General features: G+C 41.4%; 1 protein-coding gene across 1 annotated transcript; it reads right to left on the bottom strand.

Annotated features, from left to right (window-relative positions):
- Window positions 1-216: 216 nt before the first annotated feature.
- SIRT1 (sirtuin 1) lies at window positions 217-18,189 on the bottom strand. Its single transcript, XM_050338855.1, has 9 exons — window positions 17,757-18,189; window positions 15,280-15,396; window positions 13,687-13,928; window positions 12,279-12,431; window positions 11,057-11,204; window positions 9,263-9,342; window positions 5,300-5,486; window positions 3,397-3,957; window positions 217-2,274 (listed from the first exon to the last, which is right to left on the bottom strand). Exons 1-9 carry the CDS (start codon window positions 18,187-18,189, stop codon window positions 1,952-1,954), a joined length of 2,244 nt encoding a protein of 747 aa, XP_050194812.1. The 3' UTR covers window positions 217-1,951.
- Between the last annotated feature and the right edge of the window lie 159 nt (window positions 18,190-18,348).

The raw sequence follows: 18,348 nt of genomic DNA, 5'->3' as shown, positions 1-18,348 counted from the left end.
TTATAGTTTGGGGTTCCTCTACTGTTCAGATAATATTGGCAGACACAAGAAAGGATAAAATGCAGCACTTCATTCAGGCTTTTTCTTTGCTCACGTGCCAGATGGGAAAGGCATTTCCTCTGCAATGGCTTCCATGAGCTAGGATCATACCTTGACTTTATAGGGCAGCTTTGTTAAGTTTTTAAGGCATAACTAGAAATTAACAGAAGCCAGGAATCAAATGACAGTTTTAATAGACTTTAGAACAGAGTGTACAAGTATAAAACACTGGTTTTGTATTTCCAAAAGTTGCAGGAAGATAGCCAGTCATTTTAAACAGTCTTCTACAAAACATATGCCAGTAGATTACATAAAAGACACTATATACAATATAAAAGAGCAGAAAACAATCCTCACTGTAAAAATAATTTAAAACAAAGTATTTCAATTTAAAATATCTCCTATAGCACAAACTAATACGTTGTGACATGCAAGTGAAAACTAAACATATTGCATTCTTTAGTGTAGCCAAATAAGAGCTGTATTAAATTTGGACAATGAGACAACATGCCAGCATTTCCTGATGAATACAGGAGGCTGTTCTTAAATACTTATTAACTGATGTATCTTATGTTCCAAGAACAGCTACTATACATCTTCCAAAATATAATAAATATTAAAGCAAAGTATATGAATAATCTACATTGTAGAGTTCATTCGGGCCAATGTTGAAAAAGTGGTTTATAGAAAAATCCTGTTTCATTTACTACTGCACTGTGCAACTTTACAAAATAGCTCTAAAGGCTTAGAAACAATCAGCACATGAACATTTGCAACATCCAGTTTTAAGGCAGCCTAGCACTTGAGACATCAGAATGGGAGAAGCCGCTTTGCTTTTCATATGCAAGGTGGAGCTACAGCAGCTGGGAAATGACTTTCCCAGCCTGAAACCTCAAACCAGCAGGTTGTTAATCCACGTTGAGCCACTTGGCAGCGTAAATGGAGGCTATGGGTAGCTGAGGCAGTTTCTCCTGGTTTTGTTGCATCAAGTACAAAGGAAGAGCTTAATTTTCTGCGCCTTCTCACATGCTGGTAGAAACGCTGTTGTGCACTCTGCTTCCACATTAGAGCCTTGGCAATGTATCAAATGCTATTTATAATGCAAACTACCCTAGATGTGACTGCTGTACCCAGCGTGACACACTCTTGCTGTGGGGGATCCTTTTTGTTTAAATGCCAGGTTCTAATTGCTGAGGAGCCAGTGTCAACATCGCCGCTGTCCACAGGAAGAATTCAATTCGACAACAAAGCATTTTCACAGCACTTCTTGCTTGATCTGTCTGAAAATCACTGGATTCCTCAAGTACTCCCTGCCCTGTTTCCATTTCACTATCTGCTCGCATTTCATGTCTCAAACATACAAAGTAATTGTAAAAGAAAAAAACATTAGCTGCCACAGTAGGTCTTAGAAAATGCCAGTGTTTAATGACAGACTAGGCGTGAATGAAAGGTTTAGCAGAAGCATAAGAAGGTTTTAAATAAACCAAAAAGTGTTACAAAGCAAGAGGTGTGAAAATACCATTCTTTGGTCTAAATTAGCTGTTCCCTTTATATTAGTTTAACATTCCAATGGCTTTTTCAAAACGGTTTAAAAATAATATAAGCTGAAATTTATTAAGCAAATATATGTATTATATACATGGATGCCTGATCAGACAGATGAACTTAAACGTGAACAGTGACAGTTTAGATAATCCTGGTACCTTAAAAAAAAGATGAGTTAGTGTTGAGTGTGCAGTAATAGATTTTTATTGAAAAAGGTAAAAAACTAAGCATGAAAATCTGTTTTAGTTATTTATAAACACTACATCCTTATGGTTCTGTTGCTCTAAATTCAGACGTAAACATTCATTCTGACATGCCAAAGCTCCTAATGCTGGTGGAAAGTTCCTGTAACCAGTCAACCATCACTTTACAACACGTTGCTTGGATGTTCAGTCCCTGCAGCTTCATTTGTATAGGCTGATCCATCAGCTGCCGATTCCTCTTGCTCGGCTCCATCTTCCCCAAATCCAGGTTCCTCTTCCCTGTCGGGAGCATCCTCATCCTCGATGCCATTATAAAACTCCTCGATCTCACTCTCGTCCTCCACATCCAGGCTCTGACTGTGACACGAGCCGCTCTCACTGCTGCTCCCACAAGAGCTGGAAGATATGATGTCGTCCTCGGAATCCGAGTAAACCTCAGCACCGTGGAAAATGTAGCGGTTGGGTGCTAGAAACAGATACTGAGTACCTGAAACAGAATTCCAGCAGTCAACAAAAAGCTCAAGGAAATGATTCATACAGGATCTGGCAGACTTCTGCTTAGAAAGTATCTGCATATATGTGTTTTTATTTTCAGCAGTGAAGCTGAACTGACAGATGAGATGACACAAGAAAAGCATTTATGCCAATGGATGTGTATTTATTACGAAGCACAGAACAAATGCTTCGCTGGAAAGCTCAGTGTTCCCTCTCCCCCATTCTTCTGACACCAAAGAGCATTTATACTTTATGTTTAGCAGCTTTTTTCATCAGAACAGGCACTCCAGGCAGGAATCATCCCACTGTAAGACAGTTGTCACACAGATCAGATGATTCAGCTGCTGGAGGGCTGATATCCCACCACTGACTGCAGAACGAACCTTGGGTCAGACAGCAAATTGTTATTGGCTAAAAATTAGCCCAGGTGACACCATTCCACCTCAAAATAATTACATTAACAACAGGTGTCAGTCAGTGTTTTTTCATTGGAAATATTCACAGCTATACTTCCATTACCCATGACAGAATGGGAACCCCCTGCATGGAGTATGTGACAAAGTCTGAAACCAGCCTTTGCTCTGGAACATTGCAATGTCATACCTAACTCCTTACATCAGTTAAGAGACTGGAGGGCTTTCCTGGAAAATCCAAAGTTTCCTTCAAAATGTGCCTCGCTCCAGCTGTGAGACCTGCTTTCAGCTGCTGTCATGGCTTCATCTTTCAGCTCTACTGCCATACCAAATCATGACCTACGGTGAGCAGCTTCTGAACACCCGAGGATCAAAACAGTTTTTCTTAAAATGCATTTAAAAATGCTGGAAATGGATTTATTTTTTGATACCTACCTTCAGCCTCCTAAACTCTGATCTTTTAGGTGAGGATGTAATCACTGGTTATAAAACCTATTATGAAATACAAAAAACATTTCCTATCGGCTTCTCCAAAAGAAATACATGGTTCAATGAGAGTTATGTTGACACTTGTCTGAACAAAAATAACCACCAACCACCACTCACTCCCTCAGGAGTAATTTATTTATTGCTTTAAAGTAAGTCTAGCATAAACATCTCATCCAAAAAAATGCAAAATACTGAAATGACTTAACACTTACCATCCAGCCTTTTGCTAATCTGTTCTTTTGCAGATCTGTTTACCCAACACTTCTTCAGTATTTCATTCTTTTCCTTATTTTCTCCGCTGTTAGATCCGTTTTCCTTCATTGTGTCAGAGTTCATTTGCTCGCTAGCAGGATTTTCAGGGTTTTCTGCCGACGTCTGTGTGTCCTGAAGCTTCTCCTCTGAGCAGGTCCCTTTAGTTTCTGAGGCAGGCTCACAGTTTTCTACCTTACATTCAGGTGGGTGTTCTGAAGACACCACTGCAGTATCTGGTGGAGTCATCCTTCCTGGCGAGCTGGAGCCTTCGGAAATGTTCAGAGGGGTAGGGGGTAGCTCTGCTGAGAGCACTTCGAGCTCCTTGTGCGGTCGTGGAGGCTTTTCTGTTATTTCTGAAAGTTTTACTGAGTTGTAGCAAAGTTTTGTGTATTCACTACCCAGCCTTTGACATAATTCGTTTATGATAACGTCACAGTCTCCAAGAAGCTCCACGTCGAAGTGTAGATGAGGCAAAGGTTCCCTATTAATTAAGATCTGAGGCACTTCATGGGGGATGGAACCTGTGCATAGGAAGGAGAATTCAAAGGGAGTCACTCTGGCTTTGCTTTCAGCAGAGATCTACTGAGGAAGCTTGGCTCCTCGGGCTTCTCTTCGGACCTTCCCTTGCAACAGGTCCGAAACAGCCAGATCAGGAAGAAGCCAAGCAAATCCCAAATTTCACACCAGCAGTCTGAGGTGCAGTGCCTACTGCAGACTGCTTAGACAATTTTTTTCTTCCTGTTTTTTCCAGTTAGAAGTATTCCTCAGTCATTGAGAAACACATGCACAGAAATAATGACTCCAGTAATGTTTGGTCAAATGTTAAAGATTAAAATTAGCACTATAATCTCTTGGAATTATGTTGATTTTGTGCATTTGTTTTATGTACTTAAGTGAACATGAGGAATATACCAGTGGTAAATGACACCTCCTTAATCAGGTCAAAATATTTCCAGGTTGTACAGTGTTGTTCAACCCATTTCTGACATTTAGACTTCCCAAACCCTCCAGGTTTGGTGACCAAGCATGGACTCCTCACATTACAAATGAATGAAATCCACCTCTAAGGCACAGAAAGAGCAGTGGTTTGTATAGCAGAGGGCAACTTTCCAGTCCTTATGCAATTCCCATCAGCCTAAACACTGGGCTCTGCCTCTTGTACAGTGAAGAGGATGTTCCTGCAAAGGCCATGGAGAGTTACTGGTCCCAGTAAGCATATGTTAAGCACATGTCCTTCTCAGGCTTACATGTGAAGAGAATTTCTTTAGTACCAGTAAGTCTTTCACTCAGTACACCAATAAATCACCTGTAATGGTAATTTTTCAGCCTTTGAGAAAGGCCTTTTCCTGTAACATACATTAGCAGAGATGGTTTTCCACATTACCTTAAAAGCTAAGGATGCAAGTGGTGACACGCTGTACTGTGCCCACTGTGTGCCCCTTTAAAACTACAACTCACATACCAAATGTACCTGATCTGATTTTTTGATACTCCATTTAGGTCTTTTGAGATGACTCCTTTCTAAATCTTTCAAGTAACTATGAAAGCATATTGCAAGCAGGGAGAGAAATTAATTGAGTTGTAGAACAAAGTCATTCAAGTCTTAGAAGAGTACTTTTTCAGATTATCATTTCATTACCTTGAGACCTACCTGGAGTATAGCAAAAGCACATAAAATTTGCTACTTTCTCTATTTTGCATTTCAGCTTTACACAGGCAAGCAGCTTTCATCTTACTTGATGCTTAATCAAGTTTCCTCACTGAATCGAGCCAAAAGCTTTCTTGGCTTCTCAGTTCTTAACTGAGAATTTCACTTTTGATTCAAATTTTTGGAAGGAAATACTACCAGAGATAGTCGCTTACTTGGAATCAATGCTACTGGTCTCACTTTCAGCGAAGACCCAATGACAATAAGGAGATCAACTTCGTTTTTGTCGTACTTCATGGCACGGTGGAACTGCTCGGGTAAGTTCTCCCCGAAGAACACGATGTCGGGCTTCATGATAGCGAGCGGTTCGTCGGGGGGGCACCTGGGACAGCGGGGTACAACCTGCACCACAACAACACCTATTACTGCAGGGCAAGGCTGGGCCTTTGAAAATGTCACATTTAGGCATTTCACAGAGACTTGGCAAAAGACAGGGAAGTTTCGGTGATATTTCCTCGTCCCATTTTTCCATGGATGTACAGACAAGTACATTCCCTACTCTAGCCTGCAGCAACTGCAGAGGGAAATAAAGCTGCAGCAGGAATAAAGGGGGAGAAACCAGGCAGATCTGCAGCACAGTTCTTATCTCACAATTAAGCCAAAGTCCAGAAGTCATGCTCAGCACCAATAGGCAATCACCTCCCATTTGATAGGAATGTATTTTCCTTAGTTTAATCAGAGCAAAAACATAACGTTTCCCTGTCACTTCCCATTCAAAACAAAGCCCTTCCTACTCAGAGCCTATGGTAGAGCTTTACCTCTAGTTTCTCCTCTCCTCCAAAAGAGCACGTGTGTTGTACACAAAAGCACTGTGGCAGCTGGCTAAAAACAGACAGGACAAGAACAGGACAGAACTTTTGTTTGGTCTCCATTTAAAACTTTTCCAGTTCCTCCAAAAACAGAGAAGAATCGTCATTTGCTGACAAAAGTGGATGAGAGTTATGTTTGTGGAGGATAGAGTCCCTTTCCTCCTGAAACCAGAGAGTTTTCTGATCTTTGGGACCTCTTTCAAGTCTTTCCTATCTTAAGACTTTTTCAGAGAGAAGCGAAGCAGAAGGTGGGTGATAGATCTACTACAGACAATACTTCAATTACTACAGAGCAATTTCCCTTTTAATAGTTCCAGTCTTCTCAGCTATAGTGTTAAAATATGATGCCTGAGAATAAATTTAAGGAGCTAAATGTAGCTGCAATCCTATAGTAATCACCACAAGCTATAAATTAAGTTATAAAGGTGTAAAGAGATGTATATTACCTTCTGTAATAGGAAAACATCTGAAAACTGACATTTAATTGCATGAGAATTCCCTCTTGTACATAGAACAGCTGTAGAAAAAAATACTACAGAATGTAGAAAGTTTCAATCAAAGAATTAGTTCTATGGATGCCTCCAGTGGGACAGAAGACAATACTCTCCAAATTAGAAAATGTCACAAGTTAAAGGCCTTCCTCTACTGTCAAAGGATCTTTCCCAAAATTTAAGTCTTTGAACAAAGAAACCTTGTGGGAGGGATGCCTAAGAAGCAATATGGCACAAGAGCTAGAGGAAACCTTCACCCTGAACCCAAGCTAAATAGCACACAGTAACCCCATATTTAAGGGAAACCAACTAAAGAATTCCCCAAAAAGGAGCAGATGGCTAGAATGAATATTGAACTTTTTCCTCAGATCTTTACATATTAGAAAGAGAGCTTATACAAACAGCTTATAGTTTGCTTAAGCTTTTTCCCTTGCTGTCTCTTTTGTAGATGTCAGTGATGCCCTTGCACTTTTGGAAGGTTAAGGAGGGTAAATAATTTGCTCTGTATTAGGAGGAAGACAAAATGAAGACCTCTGACTTCTGATTTAAAAAGACCAAGTAATACTAACTCTGATTCCATCATTTCTCACTACAAGTCCAATGACTTGTGACTTTGTGGCTCTCTGTCCCTACTGAAATCATCTGTCACTGTAATGACCCATAAATGCATTTCAACACTACACTACTCACCAGCTTTTCTCTGCTAATCCTCAGAGAGGTCATCAGTAAAGGGGAAGATTTATTCCAAGAGCTGAAATTGATACCAAGAAGTTAAAGCTACAAAATTGGCCACTCAGTTGTCTCTAATAGGGTCCTCTTTCCCTGTAGAAGCAGCTCCCCCAAACCCCCCATCTCTGCTGATGCATTTCTCTAACGGAAGAGAAATGGAGTTTCTCACTGTTGACGTTACCCATATATCAAAAACAAGATTAGTAAAGATTACATTGGCTTGAGAATAGCCAAAACCCGGTGCATGCTTTCCATTCCTTGCACCCTTTCCTCCTAAGTCTGAGACCCTTCTACCAGTTCTTGAAGGTGCCAAAGACAGTCAAAAGTAAAAGTGATATTTTTGCAAGTGACTGACAAATGTTTTACTTGGATGCTCTGTGTGCTTTATACCTGCTGCTGTTTCTCATCCAGAAGGACGGTTGTGTACAAGAGAGAATCATTCTACAGCACTGCATCTCCAAAGTGGCAAATGGAAGAAGAGCAGCATTTGTCCAAACAGATGATCTCAAACAGTTCTCAGTCTGTCACCTGCTGAAAGGGAATCCTGACAGAAAGATGTTGGCCAGACTCACTTCCGTGTGAAGCACTTGTAAGGAACCAAAGTCTGTATTTTAGAGAGCCAACAGACAAAGATACTGTACAGCTCTGGGCTGAGAAATGCCGGCTACGGAATAGAGATAATGATGGTAAATAGATTTTTTTTTTTTTCAGGTATAAAGGTGGAAGGACATGTTTTCTTTCAATCACTCTATTTCTTATTTTGTGAAATTGTATTTGGCAATACCCACATTTATCCTCATTATGAAAATAGTTCAGTATTACAGCCAGGGCCTGCCCTGGAAAGATGTACCTAGCAACAATACTGCAAGATTAGGGCTGAGAGATGAGTGTAAGAAGCTCCTTGAGGCTCATCTTGTGAGAGAGAACCCTCTTTGGTCCCATCAGGCTGCTCCTCTCCACTGCCCGGCACTGCCATTCCTGACCCCTGGCACAAGTTTGGGTCAGCATAGGAACACCCAACGGTTCAAGTGGTGCTTGGAAAAGGAGACTAACAATCCAAACAGAACATTACAACATGCTTAGGAGGAAGAAAACCTCAACTCCAGCCAGCTGGCTTTGAAGGTAAAGGAGCAGCAAACATCTGTAAGATAAAAAGTTCTCAAAAATAATATTCTTAATAACAGAGTAAACTATATTTCATGTTCAATATTTCAGTGTTACAAGGCTTCAGGCTTATTAGACTCATATTCCTCCAAGCTTTATCTCAAACATCTCTTCTGAAAGGCTTTCATTGAGCTCTGTTTCAAATGTAATACCTGAAGGATTTATATCCCTTCCATATGTCTCATCTAAAGTTGCAGCTGTGGACTCTACAGCATTTATTAGAGAAACAAGAGCCTGCAGAAAGAGTCCCCTTTCATTTGTATAAACAAGATCTTTTTGATCACAGAATCATCACCTCTGTTCCTTCACAAGAAGAGGAAGAAAGGCAAAGAGGGTCTTGCCAAGTCAAAGGTTCATCTGCCCTGACAGAAGAGAACCAACTCCTGCATGGCCCTGAGCACCTCACACCCAGACATGGGGAGTTCAGACTATGGAATAGTTCAGGAGTCCTAGAAAGCAACATCCAGCATCTCATTTGATCCTTCCTCAGCACCTGCTCTGTGGTTAGCAATCTCTTCATGCATCAGCTGCTGTTTTAACACATTTTAACACAGGTAAATGCTCAAAGAGCAGCCAATGTTATAGAAGGCTACAACTGCTTTCTCTGTGTGACTGTGAGTTCAGATTAACAAAAGTATAAAGCCAAGTCTGTACTTAACATTTAGCCTCTGCTTTTCTCAGAGGTGCCATTAAAAATAGACTCTTAAGGTTTTGTTCTGATTTTTCCCATTACCTAATATTTGAGTATACTTTTAAATACCAGAGGAAATGCTAGAATTCTCTGAATATGCAAAGATATGAAGCCTTCTAGAAGTAGATCTTTTAAGCAATCCCAGTATGGTGTTTTGGGGTTTGTTTTTTTCAGAGAAAAGTAAGTTTTACTTACTTATTAGAAAGATGCAGCGAGTTAAAGTGAATTTTTTACCTGATTGAAAATATCTCCTCGAACAACTTCGCAATCAACTTTGTATTTACAGATCAGGCAGGAAGCTGTTGCAAAGGAACCTGAGGGGAAAAAACCCGTATGGTAGAATCAGGATTTTCAGTCATTCATATTTGGTCTTTTTGCCTGAGCTGTTTTGACACAAAGGCTGTTCTGTTGCAGTGCTATAGAAATCAAGCATTAAAAAAAGTAATGTAAAATTACGGAGATACTTGCAACACCAGAATTTGTTTTTCTAGATGTTAGTCATCAGAAATCTTGTTGTAAAGAGTAGCTTAAAGTAGCAATTCAGACCTTTATACAGCATGTTAGGGACGTGCTTGTCAGGCTAGCAGACCTAACCCTTTCTGAGGCATCTGTTGCTACCTACTTGGAACTCTATTATGTGAATTACTTGTCACATCAGAAGGACCTGATCGACAAGTTTGCCGCCCCATGCACAAGTCATGCATAGCCAGCAGGCCACGGCCTCCAACCACTCAGCTACAGCAGCGGCAAGGAATACAGTCCAATTCCAGATGTGTCGGTGGAATACAAGAGCCATTTTAAATTCAGAAAATGCATTTCAGACACCAGTTTTCGTAAGCAGAAACGTTACTGTATGTCTGCAGTGAGAAAATGGGTCCAAAGGTTCACATGTGAAATCCCCAAATCACTGCAGGGTTCCTTTCTAACTACTCGTGATTAACTTGCCATTGCCACAGCAAGAGAAAAATGTAGAATAAATACAGCAGTGTATTAAAGTGTATTAACCCTTACATAAGTGTTTCAGTTTCTCTTTAGCCACTACCATTAGACCATCTGGTAAAGAGTAGTAACTGTACATCTCATAAAGCTCGATGTGCTCCAAACAACCTTTACTAATTTCCAAAGGCCTCAAAATCTCAAAGTCCATAAAGCAGGTTTTTAAAGAATCTGTTTAATTTAAAGTCACTTTATACAGAACACACAATGAAGATGGTCTGCAATCTCCCCACTGCAGTGTGCAGCTGGAAAAACAGGGAGCCTGAGCAGTGATGTGCCTCACAAACATGACAGCACTGTGTTTAGACAATTCATTAGCCAGAAGTTTACTAAATGATTCAAACACACCCTTTAAGAACTAATTTTCTGCAGCCTTTCCTTAGAAATGAATCTGTGGACTTGTAGCTTGACACATGCAAGTCCTTGGAAATGGAAAGTGTATCGAGCAATTAAAGCGATTCTACTTAGTTTGGCATCATAGTTACAGAGTGCGAATGACACTGAAGGTGTAACAAGATGATCTCCAGTTCCCCTGAACTGGTGATTAATTCACACTGTTTTATACATGAAGTGAAGTCACTGAAGTGTCGGGATATTTCAAGATTTCAGTGGAATATAACCTAAATAAAGAGTCAGGTAACAGCCAGATTCCCATTTCATGGATAGACAGTGAGAGGGACTTATGACAAGACTGATTTCCGTGCTATGTTCTTATACAAGTCAGGAAGCACCAAATGCATTTTAGAAGTTATGGTCTAAGCTTGTGCAAACAGGATGTGCATCTTCACTGATACACAGACATCACTGCTTATCAAGCTCAACTTCTGAAAGAAGTATTTCCACTTAAAACACTTCTGATTTAAATACTTCAGCTACCTAAAAAGAAATTTCAACATTTTAAAAGCAGAATATTTGTTGGGAAGAGACAGAAATTAAGGAAAAAAAATTTCAATTCCAACAGCAGCTACCTTGTCATGTGCACCAGTCAGAACCATTCCTACACGTAAAATAAGTGAAACCAAACCCACTAACCATGACACTGTATTATCCTTTGGATTCCTGCAACCTGTTCCAGTGTGTCTATGTTCTGAGTATAGTTGCGAAGTAGTTTTCCTTCTTTATCCATCAAAGCTATGAACTTGTGACAGAGAGACGGCTGGAACTGTCCCGGATAGATTTCCTAGGAAATTCAGAAGCACATCAGAAAGTGTAAATGGATACACGGTGTCTTTATTTTAACAGCAGCAATTCACACTGAGCTAAATCCTGTCACCAGTGGTCGTGTCAGCATTTCATGCTGTCACTTCCTGGACACTTTCCCATTGCTCTGGATCCAACCCTTCTTTCCACAGCTCAGCTCCTGATCACATCCAGATGAACTGCTCCTTGCAAGCTAGTATTGTGTTCTTTACACAGCATGAAAACAACATTTAGATTTCTCTCTGGTTTTGATAATTAAGGAATGGGAAAACTTTTTTTTCCTTTTCAAGTGTCAAGCAACATCAGTGTTTGTAAACAGAAACATATATTCTGATAGACAGGAGAAGGAGGATTAAAAAAGTTTTAAAAAAAATTATCAGCTTAATTGGATTTGGGCTTTACTGGCTAAACCAGTTTATAGACAGGCTTCAAGTACGCTGATTTTTTTGCTTGCTGTGGCATTTTTTTCGTTTGGGGTTTTTGGTTGTTCTTGGGAGGGGGTGTTTTTAATAGTAAAAAATGAAGGAACTGAGTATACTAATGAGCATCAAAATATGGTTATCTGGATAGGAAGTTTTCAGAGAAAGCCAAGCAGATGAAGAATGCACTGGATCTTCTTCTCCAATCTTTGTAACATAACAGAGCAGTAATATAAATTGTGAGCAAAGGGAAGGACGAGTGAGCACGACTACTGCTGATTGATTTTCACAAGTCCTTACTGGTCCTGTAGAAATTCTTATATTTTGGGTTTGATTTTTTTTTTTTTTTGGTCCAAGGAAATTGTTTCACCTATGTCTACATCTTCTACAACTCCTTCTTGTCTAGGAGATGTACTCGCTGCTTTTGAAAGTGTTTAATACCGCTAACATCTTTTCAACTATCTAGAATGGTTGTGTGTATCATGAACTTCCAACAGGAACAGTAAAAATAAGCTTAAAGAATAAAAAAAAAAAAGAGAGAGAATGTTGCTAAATATTTCTAGTTTTATATCTGCTTTATGCATTTTAATCTTGTTATCTCTCTTTACTGGCCAAGAACTGTTGGAAAGTCATACCTTTGAGAACTTAAAGAATGGTCTGGGATCCTTTCTGAAGTATTCTATATCAAACATGGCTTGAGGATCTGGAAGGTCTGGGAAGTCTACAGCAAGGCGTGCATAGATGCCATCTCTGGATCTAAAGTCAGGTATTCCACAAGACACAGACACCTGAAACACATTTTTGCAATCTGAAGTAAGTGAAACTACATACTGGGCCATGAAGGGTTGCTGTGATAGAAACTCTGGGAAACCACACTTCTGTATGCTCAGAGTGCTCAGAGACATTAAGAACAAAACCACTCTGGATTCTCCATATTTATTTTTATTTCCTTTTTTTTTTTCTTTTTTTTTTTTTCTTTTTCTTTTTTTCTTTTTTTTTGAGAGAGAGTTGGGGGGCAACATAACAATTCCCAAATCATGAGCAGGAGAAGCAGCATAGAAACAAAGTTTGTTTACCACTTGCGTTTATCACTGGAAGTTTTGTAAGATATGAACAAAAATGTTGAATATTGTTGCATTAACTTTCTTTAGTAAGCATTCACTCATCTGCCAACTCAGGTTTAGACAAGGTGGTTGATATTTTTAATCTTTTTTTCGTGCTAACACAGTAACACAACAGATTCTTACTTTTGGTGGATAACCTTCTTTTGATAAAAATTGTTTATTAATAAATATTGTTTATCAAAGCATTGTTGTAGTCAATAAGGACTAATATTATTGTCTCTAGCTCAAAATACTATGGAAAGAGGAGGAGAAATAGGTGTATAGAGCAAGACAGTAAGACTGGGTAACAGGAATAGCAGTGCTCTTTGAAAAACTGATCTGAATTACTCATCTGCTCTGAATTGTGCCATACCATCTGTGTGTGAACAACACGAGCAAAAAATGATCTGGCACACAGGTAAGAGCAGCAAATGTGCAGCAGTTCATAAGTGTTCTTTAGTAAAAACAGTGAGTAACCTTGTTACCATCAGAGAGCAGCACATGCTAAAACATTCAGTCTAATCTCATCGAACTCTCCTTATGATCCTCCCCCTGCCAACTCTTTTTTTAATTTTCAAGTCCTGTTCTTCTATTCCCTAGAGTTCCATCTGGTATTTTAGGAGATCCACTGAGATTTTATTTTAAAAAATCATTACCGTTGTTTGAAATGAAAAAATGACCAGGACAGAAAATGTTCTGGATAGGTAATGGGTTCTTATTCCATAACTATTTTGCATGAAAGCAACTGTTTAGGAGTTTAAATGTCTAGTAATTTTTTCTTAGGAGAGATGGTGTGATTTCCAACTTGAGCTCCAGCCCTTCCCATGGCCAGCTGTGCCTCCTCTTCCCACCCAGCACAGGGATCTGGTCCCATCATCTGCACGCTGGTATTTAACCAACCTGTCTGCTACTCCCACACTGCCACTGCAGGAATACATACCCCAGCTCCAGTCAAGACCATTATCTTTTTGCATTCTTGTAAAAGTTTCACAGCATCATCAATGGTATTAATATCTTTCCTTTTTTTCCTTTTTGGTGGCTCTGAAAGGATGTTTATCACAATTTGCCACAGAGTCATATCATCCAGTTCGGGCGGGGGGATCGTTTCTGGTAGCAGGTCCTGCAGAATCGTCCGTGGGTCTGTACCCAACATGAGGTGCTGCTGAACAAAAGTGTAGGGACCTAACAAAATTTTAAAAAAATATAATATTTAAAACTGCTTCAAGTAACTCAGATGATTATGGTAATTTTTACATTTATTAATGCTTGTTACTAGAGTTTTAAGAATCCAATTTAATGTTCCATTCATCAAAATCCCTCTATGTTTTGGTCTAAATTCTAAAGTGATAGGGCAGCTAAGGATTTTATTTATTTACCATCATTTTATGTCAATCCATGAAGGATTTCATAGGAAGTCAGTCAAGGCAGAAACCCCAGTTCAGAGCAAACTTAATGGCTTTTAGAGGTGCACTGGTGTAGCAGTAGGATATTCACACTGTGTCTCCATTTTATGGCTTTATCTGTATTTTCCCAATGTTTGGTATTTACAGGAATAAGTTTAAGAGACAACAAACAAACATATACTTTCTAGTGGTATTATAAACCATCACTTTAAATAGACAAATAGGACCCAGCAATCCATGGAATTTGTTGTTCTTTTGACCATCTAACACTAATTATTTCAGACATGACCTCCTAACACCATCAAATCAATCTTTCCAGAAACACTCAAGAGTAGGGCTGTAGACGGAAAACAGGTATATCTTAAAAACCTAAACTAGGAGGACTCAAATAGCCATCATTAAGGCAAGCAACATATAAAGGAAACAAATGTTATACAATTTGCCCAAAAGGTAACAACAGCAATCAGAGGGATCAGCAAAAGACAACACCTGGGCAGGGTTTAAGTGGAATATTGTATTCTCACAATGTGTTTCCTTGCAGCTATTCTTGTCAATACTGGCAAAATCAATGCTGTGGTATTATCACACCTCTAAGTTCCAAGCCCACTGCCCCCTGGAAACCACTGCTCCTCACAGATCTGGTCCCCGTGCAAGGCAGGAGCTTCGTACAGAGTGCCCAGTGGCCATGCTTTCTCTATTGCTAATGTGCAATACATATGCAGGCTAATAATTCCCAAACTGATGTCACAGTCAATTTGCAGGGCTCACTTTCCTAAAATCATACAGGAATCATCTTCTTGTTCCTTAAAGAATACTAATAAATAGGGTAGAAGTATGCCATAAATCGGTTCAATGTAGTGAGTCTGTGTATGCTTTCAATAGGGATCATGGTGCGATTTCTGCTCAAGGGAAAAAAACCAAGGCATTGACAATTTTAATAAAAGTACAGTACATTTCAACAGGTTCATTTTTAAACTCCTTAAACAGCATACAGATACAGTAAACGCTGACTGCTCAGAAGCACTAATTGCCAATTTTTTTTCCAACAGATAAAACTGGTTTCCTTCTGGGGAGAATTAAGTAACTGTTCAGAGGCAGAGAGCATCTAAGAACATCATACAGGCATCTACCTATACGTGGTCTTGGGGTCCAGTCACTAGAACTTGCATGTGAGGCTCTGTCGTCTTCATCACTGTCGCAGGAGTGAAAGCCGTTGGCTATGATTTCATCGCTGAGGAGGAAGTTATCTGCAAGACAGCACAGCCAGCAGGGTTACACCCCACCCAAAGGGCACAGGTACATCACTAAAGGCAGCACAAAACTGCAAATTGGATGCCCTTAAATCTTGTTGCAATGAGCAGTGTCACTGCTCATGCACAGAAAATGCCTTTCAAGCCATCCATAGATTCACTATAGGATTTGCCATCTTAACGATGGGGCTTCAGTGAGCTGGATGCTGACCTTGGTGAAACTTCATTCTTTAAAGTACTGGGCATTATGGATATTGCATCTTAGAAAAAATCCAAATGTTTTAAAAGTATAATTAAAAATCCTTTTCTCTTACAGTTCTCACTGCATTCAGGTGATTGAAAAACTGGGTGAAATGGAAACAAGTCACCCTTATCGACTAATCTTCGACTAGCTTTTAAGAGCATTTTAACAGCATTTTGAAAGAAACCCAAAAATACACATTTGATACAACTAAGTTACATATTTGTGTGAGGGTGTTACCTTGCAGCTGAGCTGCAGGTGACCACATGACCACTTCATTCCAGTTACGACACAAAACATGCTCCCTTGGACCGCCTTCATTAATTTTCTCTCATCCATTTGCCCCTGCAGCTGGGTTTGGCTAAGAGAGCCAGTCACCTCAGCTCAGCCTGTGGCCTTAAGCCAGAGTAACTCAATCTAACTCCATCCTGGAGCTCAGTGAAGGAGTCTAAAGGAGAATGGGACACTTGTCTCGCAGCACGTGTTACTGAGCTCACTTTGAAGAGAAAATCTAAATTCGAACCTGAGCAGCTTACTAGAAATTAGACTACTAAACCTTTTTATTATTTGCTTTATTAGAAATAGCCACAGCACCTGTAGTTTAATTTTTTGAAAATCTAAGATATGAACAAAGTACAAGAAATTTCAGTCAGGCCTCTAAAGCAAAGCATCACTATAATAGTTTTCAGTCTCTATCTGAAGAACTCCCTACACTAGCTTTTACTTCACTTGATTCTTAAATAAAGAACACCACAAAACACCATCATTTTTTTATTCAGAGGTCATGTTGTCCTTTCCCTTGTTGGCATAAATACTTTATTCTGATTAGAACGGAAGGAGGTCGAGGACAGAAATTTGCTCTGTGTTCTTGCTGTCTTGTTCTTCTGAGGCCACAGGTGCTCTTGGACATTACTGTCTTATTAATCTACATATTTACAGCATTTCACTTCCACCTCCTTTTGTATGATGTCAGGGAACACATTAAGCGTTACGGAGAAGGAAGAAGTGGATTAGGACACATCAATAACTGTGAGGTGCAGGTTTAACTAAAATGACCTTTATGGTTTCTGTATGAAGAATCAAAGCTACATCGTGAAAGACTTGTCACATACAGGCCACAGTATGTGAGATTCAAGAAACAGTAACAAATACAAGCAGGCTAAAATAAGTTTCAATTGTAACAATCTCTGTGTATTAATTTGATTCCTCAAAGGGCTAAGGGGAAGAATGCTTGCCAGAACTAAGCCAGCTACAGCAAAGTATGCCTGAGAATCAGAGGCACCTGAGCAAAAAGGCTTCACATAAGGCACTGGTAAGAGATCATCAGCTTTGGTCTGTTCCAATGGAGTTTTTAAATACTGAGGCTGTTCCAGGTTTATCCTATAGCTCCATTCCTTTTGCAAAGGCAGAAGTTTTCTGTAGTTTTACTACGGAGTTAAAGGAAAAACATCTTTAACTGCATTCCAGGATAAAATGTGAAGAATTACTGTCAAAATGCAGTGTCTGATACCTTTTAATAAGTCTTTCCAAAGCACTGCCTATATAAAAAAAAAGCCAAGATGAACAACAACAACAAAACCCAATCTTGTTTGCAATGTGAGGGGCTTTCACACTGATGCTCCCCACCAGTACACTTAGAAACATTATCTGAAAGAAAACTTTTTAGAAAGGTTATAGTTTTAGTTACGTGCCGCAGTTAGTGAAATCTTAACCAGACTGTCACTCAAAGTTATTTAAAGAACCGGTCAAGACTGCTGCTCCTGTGCTTTCTGTGTGAGTTTCCAAGGAACAGAAATAGAATTATTATCACGGCAGAGATTACGAAAAGGAAGCCGGGCTTATGATTTTTCGTTTTTAATGACTCGTTGCCAGCAACACAACAAAACAAATGTTTTCAGGGATGAGAGCGGAGCCGCTCTCCCTCTGCGGAGCCCGGCACAAGGAGCAGCAGGCGCTGACAGCGACAGATCGGAGCTGACAGGGATGAGGGGTAGGGAAGCGATGGATGCAGCAGCTCGCCGGGCTCGGGCTCGGGCGACCCCGGCGCCGTGCGACACCCAGGCGGGGAAAGGAACCCGCGGAGGAGGGAGAGGAGGAGGGAGGGGTCGGTCCTCACCGGGATGCGGGGCCGACGCCGCGGCCGCCCCGTTCGAACACTGCGCCCGCCCGCAGCCCGGGGCCGCCTCCGCCGCGTCTTCGCCGGGCGCCGCCTCCGCGCCCTCCCCCCGTTCCCGCCGCGGAGGCGGCTCCGCTAGGGGCAGGCCCCGCGGGCAGGCCCCGCTCTCCGCGCCGCTCGGCGCCGCCGCTCCGCCGTCCTCCTGCTCCGCCCGGCCGCCATCGGCCGCCGCGGCCGCCGCCTCGCCCGGCGGCTCGGTCGGCACGGCGGCGGGCGCGGGCGACGGCTCGTCGGCGCGGTCGGGGCGCGGCGCGGCCGAGGCGGTGCCCGATGCGCGGCGGTGCCGCTTGGCCGCGGGCTCGGCGCTGTCGCAGCCGGGGCCGGCGGGGCTGGGGCCGCGCGGCCGGAGCAGCGCAGCGTCCCCGTCCGCCATCTTGGCGCCGCCGCAGCCGCCGCCCCCCTCGCGCCCGGCCCCCCCTCCCCCCCCGCCCGCCGCGGGCAGCGCCGCCGCACGTGACCGAGGCACGTGACCGCGGCACACAACACACCGGGGCACGTGACCGCGCGCCCTGCCGGCGTCACGTGGCGCTCG

Source organism: Myiozetetes cayanensis, unplaced genomic scaffold, assembly GCF_022539395.1.
Source record: "Myiozetetes cayanensis isolate MyiCay16 unplaced genomic scaffold, myiCay2020 scf10, whole genome shotgun sequence".
Lineage (NCBI taxonomy): Eukaryota > Metazoa > Chordata > Aves > Passeriformes > Tyrannidae > Myiozetetes > Myiozetetes cayanensis.
The sequence above is the reverse complement of the archived record's forward strand: the minus strand, read 5'-3'. Positions and strand labels throughout refer to the sequence as shown.